The sequence below is a fragment of the Apostichopus japonicus genome, chromosome 5 (assembly GCF_037975245.1).
Source record: "Apostichopus japonicus isolate 1M-3 chromosome 5, ASM3797524v1, whole genome shotgun sequence".
Lineage (NCBI taxonomy): Eukaryota > Metazoa > Echinodermata > Holothuroidea > Aspidochirotida > Stichopodidae > Apostichopus > Apostichopus japonicus.
The window spans coordinates 14,267,443-14,277,614 of NC_092565.1; the positions used below are offsets into that span (position 1 = coordinate 14,267,443).

Below are 10,172 nucleotides of genomic sequence, written 5' to 3' on the forward strand. Positions count from 1 at the left end.
CATTTTTGTGAAGGAGTGGTGTATTACAACAGAGAAAATATAAACTGATGGCAAATTTGCATCAAACGTGCTGTATACTAGGCTATAAAGAGAAGTTAATTGAAAGTAAACTTTTTGTTCTATTTCTTAGGGAATTATGAATTTTTATTTTGTTGCCTTTTGCCTCTTTCAGCTCCAGGTATGCTAAGATTTTCACCAAAGGGCATGTTGAAACTATTCTCACCCACGACCGATCAACTTTTGGAGAAGGTAGATGAAGTCCTGGCCAAACCGGAACTGAAAGGAATATCCCATCTGTTTTTGGCCGGCGGATTCGCAGAATCACCGTTACTCCAGAACAAAATCCGGGACAAGTACAAGGACTTTCTCAAGGTTGTCATTCCCCAAGAGGTCGGGTTAGCGACCATGAAGGGAGCTGTCATGTTCGGCCAAAATCCGTGGGCCGTGAGCGCCAGAAGAACGAGGCTCATGTACGGCGTCGGCGCCCTCAACAAGTTTAACTCCAAGATCCATCCGGAAGAGAAAAAGATCGTCAAGGACGGCGTGGAATGGTGTCGTGACGTTTTTGACGTCTTCGTGCATGCGGATCAGTCCATCTCAGCCGGAGAGAAGGTGACACGGAGTTACGCACCGGCGAGCGCAGAGCAAGAAGCGATCAAGATCAACATCTACTGTTCCGAGAACGAGGACGCTCGTTTCATCACGGACGATCAAGTCCGTCAATGCGGCACCCTCACCATCGATCTCAGGAGTCAGAATAAACCAGCAACAAGGAGACGAGAGTTACAGCTCTCGATGCACTTCGGCGAAACAGAGATGAGAGTCGATGCCCTAGACGTGACGACCGGCAAGAAAGTTGAAGCAAGAGTTGATTTCTTGAACAATTAATGAAGTGTTTTTTCCCCTTCTCGATGTAAGAGATGAATTCTTCCTATTCTCTACAGGTAGTACAAGTTTGTCATAGTTGCCAGGCAACCATAATCAGAGCATGCCACTGTAGGCATTTTTTGTTGTTGTTGGGCTGTTTGGAAAGTGGTATGTGCCTCTCTTTTTCATGAAATTTTGATATTCACGGAGGGAGAACCTCTGAAACTCTGAGAGACAAGAACAGAAATTCTTATGAGATATCCTGGTTCAATACAGGAAAATTAGAGCGAAACATGATTCATTTTAGCATTCATAGGTGTCATTTGATGCTTTTAACTAATGGCAGCCAGTGGAAGATTGGTAACATAGGTCACAGTTCTGAATTGTGACCTATTCATTGTTAGCCTTTGTTTATTACACTGTTTTTTTCAGCATTACTAATTTGGAAGATTTTAGCGTTCCTCTTTGTATTCAATTGTATTTACTACTCTCACGTTTGGGAATTTATCTAACTTCAGCACCGTATCTTGGTTTTTAGCTCATTTATTCACGAGTCATATGAATTCATCCTTTCTCATAACATTTTAACAACCATAAAGATAAAATTTGTTTAATTGTCTTAAACCCAATTCACTTGCAAACCCGGTTTCTTAACTTTTTTTCCTCCATATATAGAGATTGTTTAGTCATTGTAATGTATCTAGTTATGAGTAGAAAGAATAGAAACATTACCAAACAAAGCAGTGGACCATTTTAAAATGCCAACAAGAAAAAGTAAGTCCATTTTTTGTTCTTGCATGATTAGTACACTTTTACAACTTGCCAAAATGGACCAAAAATTGACTGCCGTGAAGAGGAATACCACTTTCTATCCTGTTTTAGTACTATACCTTGTTTTAGCTTTTATATAAGTGTACAGGTAAACTGGTTGTGGGAAAAGGAATTGTGTAATCTAGTGTTTAAAGTGAAGCTTTGTAAATTTGATGAAGTATGAACGGGGATGTTTGTTGACGTTCCAAGGATTTGTGATTTGTGAGGTAACCAGTTTCTTTAACAGACAGGGTGAGTGTCATTCTACCTCATCGTAGTCGTCATTTTTAAAAGAAGTTTTTTTTTTAAAGGGTACTTGACTACGTTCCTAAGATATTTCTTTTCTGATGGTTGTGTTTATATCTCCAGGGACCAAGTTGTTATATTTTTTTCTTTTATTCAGGTACTTATGAACAGTCAAATGTTTTTCATTGTCATTGTTTGTACGATCTGAGTGGATTATTTTTACATATTTTTATGCCTCTTTCTAAAAGTCAAAAATTTGACCCAGGTGATCCAGATGTAAGTATGCCTAAAGAATGTTCTATGATGATTGATAACATCCCAGAAAGAGGGTGCATGTCTAGACCCACAGCAGTAAGAATTTTATTCCTGGCTGAGGGTTGTTATTTTTTGGTGAATTTTTTTTGGGCAAAATATCCATGCCAACAATTGAATGGGTTAGATGATGGAATTTGTATACTGAGCAATGGATTTATACTTGCACAACTGTATGAAATTTACCACAAATGGTTGCCTAACAGTTGATGATATTTGACTTTCCAGGAGTGGAGATATAAAGCTATACAGATGAGCAAGTGGGGCTTGCCAGCCATGTCCCAATATTAAAAGAGGGCTCTGTCCAATAAGTCCTATCTAGGTCCACAAAACTTGGCAAGCTGCAGTCTATGAATGCAGCTCATAATGGTACCACGATATGATCACTAGTATATCGTACAATTTTATTCGTAAATATTGGGCAAGAGATATTTCAAACATATTTTTTTGAAGTTTCAAGTCAAGTTTACTGTAGGTACTGATCGATCCTTGTGTTGGCTAAAGCATGTTTCTGGTTTGGCCAGACTACACAAGTTGAACCGTTAACTTAGTCAATCGTACAGCGAGTCAGTATACAAGATGTAACCGCAGTTTGTGAGCACTCTCACACGATCCTGTTTAATACTTTGTTTTAGAGATTGTTAAGCAGTACACATCATGCACGTAAGGACCAATGTGGCAGCGCCCTCAGTTGAAACACCAGAGAGCAGCATTGAATCAATGCCTCATTGAACGAGTGAAGTGGGTGATAATTGATTAAATGATCGATTGATTACTTAAATAATCTATTGATCGCCTACATCACATCAATATGATCCTCTTCAATTGGCCACAGTTTCTGATTTGTCATTACTTCTTCTTGGAAGCTTTGGGTAGCCAGCAGAATATATTTCCTGTATGATAAATACAGTAGCTAACATTTATTATTTTTACGTTTGTTTAATAAGGTTATTTTCAAAATTCATTTTGGCTTCATAGGTTGGCAATTAATCATAGCTGTCATGCACAATATTCCTATGTTACAAAAACTTGAATATGCTATAAAACCATTTGTATAAATTGTACATAGATAATACAGTGTATTCTGTCATAGAGGTTATATATCTGTCGTTTCTATTAAGCCCCAACAATTAGACCATAAAGTGCTATTAAAAGGCTGGTAAAATTTATTGCCATAATTTTATTCCAAAATTTAAATTGATTGCAGAAAAAAAAATACCTTTGTACGACCTATACTTTTGAATCCGTCCAATACAATAGCCATTCAAATCTTGGCGAGGCAACTTTCTAGACTTGCACTAGCTGACATTTCGAATGCTGCCATATTTTAGCGCACACTTGTTATTTGTTACCAGTTAATATAGTAGACAAAATGTGTATTAATGAGCACAAAAATACTGTTATTAAGTGATCAGGGAGCATTGTGTGCCTTACCACTGTCCGGCTGCATTTATGAATATTCATATCTTTACATATACCATACATATACATATATATATATACATATACATACACATACATACATACATACATACATACATACATACATACATACATACATACATACATACATACATACATACATACATACATACATACATACATACAAATATACATACATGCTAGATTTGAACCTTCTCTACTTTTAATGGCCACAATTTATTATTTTGTGTATTCCTTTTTTATCTTCATTTTTTGTGGATCATCCAGATACCCAAGTGGATTTTACAACCTGTTGTTAAACCGTATTTTAATTTTCAACACTTCTCTGTACATAAACTTCCTATATTTATTAACCTGCATTTTGGACCACATAAAACAGAATAGATTTCTAGTAAATGTTTGCCTTCTTTTATTATGTATGATATTTCAATATTTATGTTATGTGTACAAAATATTCCAACATTTTTTCCCCCTCTTTTGTGTTTTTAGTATCTAACTTGTAAAAAAAAAATAAGAATGTGAAAAAATCAAATAATTCAATGGGAACTAAGATGTTTGGCAACTCACAAAAAGTTTTACCAACATAACCTGTCCACAAGTACTCGGTGTATTAAACATTTTTTCCAGAGTTTTGTTCCGTCTGTTTGTGAGTAATACATGTAAGGGTACGTTTTGGATTGACTCTATAATTCTTTTGTATCAAACACATTTATTAAGAAGCTGTAAACCTAGTGTCTGTTGGTTCTGAACGTTGTAAAACCTAGCATGTGTTCTATTGTATTATATATTCGTTCTTTTCAAATACATCAATTTTTTAAAGTTTTATCACCCATCTGTATGGGTAAACTGCCTTACATGTGTCACTTTCACTAATTTGAAGAAAAGAGGGGGGGGGGGGGGAGGGGAAATATATTGGCCATAGCAAGTCCTCTGTTTCCCAAGCTAATCCTGATATATTTTTTTAAATGGCTTGGAACCTTTTACATTGCCTACATGCTCATCATTTGATTCTATTGATGTTGACTTAACTATGTGCAAAGAATAATAACAACCATTCATTGCTGCGCCAAGTATATCGCTAAATACAAATCCTTTTCACATTAAGCTGGAATATACAAGAGTTATCAGATACAGGTCAGGTCCCAGGGTGTTTTATTATATCTCTGGGCTGCCTTTTTGAAGTACTGTATATTATGAACATATGCAATATATTATTCTTTATCCCGTAGTGTCCTCGGCCCCTCATTAACCCTGGGCCTTGCTGCTGTATCCCCCTCACACACCCCCCCTCCCATTCTTGTCAGGGCTGGGAATATATCATTGAAACTTGACATAATATGCTATGTGTGTTTAAGAAGAAGAAACAAAACACTACAGAGGAAATTATACAAAAAAAGGAAGAAATATGCCAATATATTTTGATCTGAAGATTGCACTTCTGTTACAATTTTGATTAATTAATATTAACATGTGCAAGGGAGTTATTGATATAGTATCCTTACAAATTCTTCAAAATATAGAAGTCTTTAAACAAGGTTTATGATGTATTTCCTGCATATATTTTAATTGAGCCAAGTCAGTAGTGAGATTGGCATTCGTTTTACATCTTACATATACATTTTATTCCAAATACGAGAGAAAAAACAAACAAAAAATACACCAAAAAACAGTAGAAATACATTGCGGAATATTAAGCAATTTTATTGGCATAAATTAATCACACAACAGTATATACATATACAGCAATCCCATTGTACTTGATATTTACAAACTGCATTATTATTCTTTTCTATTTATCTGTTGGACTTTTATATAAAAACTTTTTGTGGAAGTACATCTCAATTTCAAGTCTCCAATTATACTTTTATTAGTAGAATGATACTTAGATCTTAGCTATATTAGCCATACTTGTATTAAAGTTAATATATATCAAAGAAAGAAAAAATCACTTTTCTCTCATCAGCTGCAAACTGAAATTGTTCAGACAGATATTTCTTTTGTTTGTTTATGTACATTGTAAAGTGCAAGACAATGCCAGATCTGAGATTTCTGAGAAGAAGGGGGTGCCTGGGGGGGGGGGGGGGGGACGAGTATTGGTAAAACCCGAAATTACTACCGAAGTAGCTGTGCAGAAGAAAACTGTCAATAAGAAATTAGGAAAAGTTTACTGGTTAATTAATCGCTAAACTTTTCCATCATGTACTTTGTTTTGAGCAAAATAATGTTTACACTGATGTATTGTGTCCACAAGAAATTTTGGAAGAGGGGCCTTCCCCCTGGTTCCCCACCTCGCTGTGGATATGCCCCTGTGAGAGTTCAAATCTAGGAGGGGGGGTCCTGTGACTGCTGTGTGGAGTATTTGAATTGCTGTAAGGTTAGTTCTATGGGATCTGAAACCAGCTTGGAATCAAATCTGGCATCATTAAATGTTTTCTCATAATATTCATTTCTTTTTTAATTGATTTTTTTTTTACAGTAGCATTCATGTATTGTTTTATTTTGTACGTTTTATATTTCTTGTATTAAAACAATATATTATCTTTTTAAATGAAAGAAAGAAGGAAAAAACCTGTAATTATCAACAGTAGCCAGTGTTATTATATTTTACCTATTTGAAATATTTACACAAATGTTAAACATTTTACTGATTCATGGTTAATGGTTTCACTAATATTTTGTATTGTAGTCTTCCCTGAAATTGAGAAAGAACCACCAATGTTACTATATATGTTATGTTCAGGTATGCCAATTATACAGTATATTCAAAAAAATATATATGAATGAGTCTGTCTTGGTCATCTTTGATGTTTAACCATCATCTCTGTTACAGTACAGACAGGACTACTTTCAACATGAAATTGTGGCACCTTGCGGTGTTTTGCTAAAATTACAAAACTATGGAGGGGCACATGCACCAACAACTCAAGGTGGGGTAAAATACATATGTCCTGATGTTTCTGTACACACCTGCTCAGATGGGGGAGAGTGGAGAGTGCATGGGAGGAGGCACACTAGATTGTAAGTGGGATGGGGGACCACAGCCTGGCTACTCTTCCCTATATGTAACACTTTCACAAGGTTCACACTGGTAGGAGTAGTCCATTGTTCCGATATATCGCACTTCCCCCTGTGTGCACAATGGTTATGTCCAATGGTCTATCTTCAACTTCCTCACAGGAAACAATCCGACTACCGCTCCCTGCCCCCCCCCCCCCCAAAGAAAAGATGTCAACTGGTACATTCTGCAACACTTTTAGATCACAAATTTTGTGACAGGTTGAAAGGTGGGTGTTCATCCCCTCTGGATACATCCAGACATCACATACCCCAGGATACCTCATCAGATATTATAAAACGTTGTGGCTATTCGCACGAACGTAATCGTGCGAACAACATTGACTATTAGCACGCATGTAACTTGACCAATGGGCGCTCGTGGTTGATGTAACCAATGAACTGTCCTGATATGTGCTGGCCGGGAGGGATGAACAGGACATCGATGGACAATAACACAGCAGTGCATGACAATGGAACAGGAATTTGATAACTATGGGGATTTTCAGGGTTATGTTCAAAGGATATGGATACTTTTTCTATTTTTGTAATAAAGGATTCCAAAACCGTCGAAGCAGCAAACAAGCTACTAGATGAATTAAGTTCATCATATTCCTTATGCATTTTAAGAAAGTTTTGCAACAAATCTTTTCTGAAATATTCCAACAAAATCTTTAATTATTTCTCTGAATTTTCCCAGAATTGATCACATCTTTGATTTCTCTCATATTTTACAGATTTGGCTATTGATTTTGAAAAAGATAACCTTTTTTTTGAGAATCAGCAAATTTTCATCGACCAAAATCTTCAGGGGGGCAAGTGGGGGGGGGGCAAATCGACCGTGCACACCCAACACTGTGGTTGGGGCCATGGTTTACCTTCCCCGCCTACTAAGTGCTTTTCTAATCACTACATTCTAACATGCCTACTTATACCCACATACACGTTCGTGCGAATAGCAATCCTTATTGGCACGCTTTCGTGTGTAAAGTCACTGTCTATAAGCACGAGCATGTTCGTGCGAATATCGATGTTTATTGGTACGTCAACGTAACAATAACGGTTGTTATTGGCACGTGCACGTGCCAATAGACACGACCATTATAAAAATGTCATAAATTATGCTGAAACTGAGATTTTCCATTTCAAACAGCTTACCCTGTTATGAGGTCTGCATTATATTCAAGGAATGTTAATCTGTTGTATGTAGTTAAGTGAACCTTGGGAATACCGCGTACGAAATTAAGTTTAATTGATTGTGTATACCTTAGGATTGTATTAATACTAAGTGTTACGTAATCGTTACGCCGCGCTGGCTCCTCGGCTTTGACAGTATTCAATCCGCCCAACAAGAAGGGTGTCTTCTCTATACTACATATGTTGCCTATCTTTTCATTATCTGTCCACGCCGTTCTACTAGGGAGCTGTTAGAGCAGCAGCTCCCTGGTTCTACTTTGCCGGATTTTACATTGCCGTTCTGTTCAGCACGTGCCTGCCTCCATGTGGTTCTTACTTTATCATACGCAATGAATACATCTATGCTGACTAATCTCTCTCTCTCTCGCTTGTTGAACTACTTTCCGTCCATCCATTTACCTGGAGCTTCTACTTCATTTGGATGTTCTCGATTTGGACTTAGGTTGTGAATAAATTTTAATTGGAACCTTCTTTTTCAAATGTTTTCACGAGGAACTTTTTAAATTTTATATATATATTATTGTACTCAATATGGCAACTCGATCCATATACCATGTATGAAAAGTATCCATGATTTCTACCATGAGAAATCATGTCTTATCGGTTTCAGGCCTCGACAAATATTTTTAAAAGTACTCGCTATTTGGCGACCGTGACTAAAAATCTACTCGCCAAATTTAACTCGCCACTGACTAGGCCTATGATTGCTGTTTAAGTCTCCATAGTACAGATCTACAACATCAATACTTTCTGTGAAGAAAGATGCAATCTGTGCTACGTAATTGCACATTGGAAAATTATGTTTCTGTGCAATATGCAAAAAGTTTGAACAAAGTAAAACATGACGCAGAATCATAAATAAGCAGCTAGGCCTACTTAAGTGTCTCAAAGAATTAAAAATAGGCCTACAATATCTGTAAAATACCTACGAATTAGATAACTTGGCTTCTGTTACATTTGGGCTCCTCTATTTTACTAGGCATATACTAAACAGTAACTAGGTGTGCGCGAATCCTAAGCCTATACAGTACCCCACTGCTACTTTGAACTGCTGCTCGATTAGAGCGACTGCGTACATTTTCCCAAATATTTATCATGTCTTTTAGCTGCAGATTGATGCGCGAAAACATATCGCTATTATTCCATTACACTGCCTAAATCAAAGCGATATTTTACGCAATGAAACACTGAGGCTGTAAGAGCATCTTCCAAATATCCTAGCAGCAACAACAGCAAACTTGTCTCAAACTCCTTAAATTGTTCTATAGGCTAGGCCTACTTTGCGAATTATGACTGATACAGTGATAGCCAGGAGGAAAATTGCCTTAAGAAATAATTAAGCAGATGTTTTGCCATCTTACGTGTAATGGTATTCTGACTCGTTAAGCTTAGTAGATACTTGATAAATGGTATGTAGATCCCTTTGGTCTGCACATTAATGATTATAAATTGGTGGAGGTCAGCAAAGGTCACTTGAAAACATTCAATAACAGCAAAAAAAAGGGGGGGGGGGTTGGACTTGGATGAACTTTATACTTGATAGGTAGGTCCATATTAATGCAAGAACCATGCTGATCACTGGAGGTCAGTATTGGTCAAGACTTCATTATAATGTAAGTAAAGTACGAGAAAGGGGAAGAGGAGGCCAGAGACATTTCAGTTCAAAGCAGAGCTAAGCTGAAAAGCTTTGAAAGTGTTCTGCTTTCAAAGAAAAAGTTATGGATGCTACTGATTGGGTTTTATTTGCTAGAGTCAAGACAAGTAACAGTGTAGAATGGTTATTCATTCATAGTGTCTGTAATCTTACAAATGTCATTTGAAGTGCAACATTATCACCACTGTTCAAGTCAGTGAAACTCAATGAAACATTTAATCTGTGGAGGACCTGTATCCGTTTGGATGTGTTAGTTTCATAAGAGATGTATTTAATAATATCATCAAGAACCACCATGCAATGTTTGCATTTCTGGTTTAGATAGCCCACAGGTTGCTGTATGTTCACTGTGTTTTCCTTGCCAGGGGGGTTGTGTGTTTTTGACACAATAATATTGATATTATCTGCAAACATTTAATTCTAGGGTCCTTTGAGTTGGATGTGCAACAGGTATGTCTAGAATCATACACAAAAATGAATCTGTATTGCTGTAACATCATTTGTGTTGTTCAATTTTAGGCACAATGGTTAGTAGATATTTCTTTCAAGTAAATTAGTCCCACCAAAAAAGCCCCCTTTTGTTCCAAAA

The 10,172-nt window shown here is 36.8% G+C and overlaps 1 protein-coding gene across 1 annotated transcript in view; it reads left to right on the forward strand.

The window, feature by feature from the left end:
* Positions 1 to 6,234, forward strand: part of LOC139967752 (uncharacterized) — a 61,057-nt gene extending 54,823 nt beyond the window's left edge. Inside the window, exon 8 of the mRNA XM_071971807.1 lies at positions 173 to 6,234. Coding sequence (XP_071827908.1) covers positions 173 to 888 — 716 coding nt within the window. The 3' untranslated portion in view covers positions 889 to 6,234. The remainder of the gene's footprint in view (positions 1 to 172) is intronic.
* Positions 6,235 to 10,172: the final 3,938 nt, after the last annotated feature.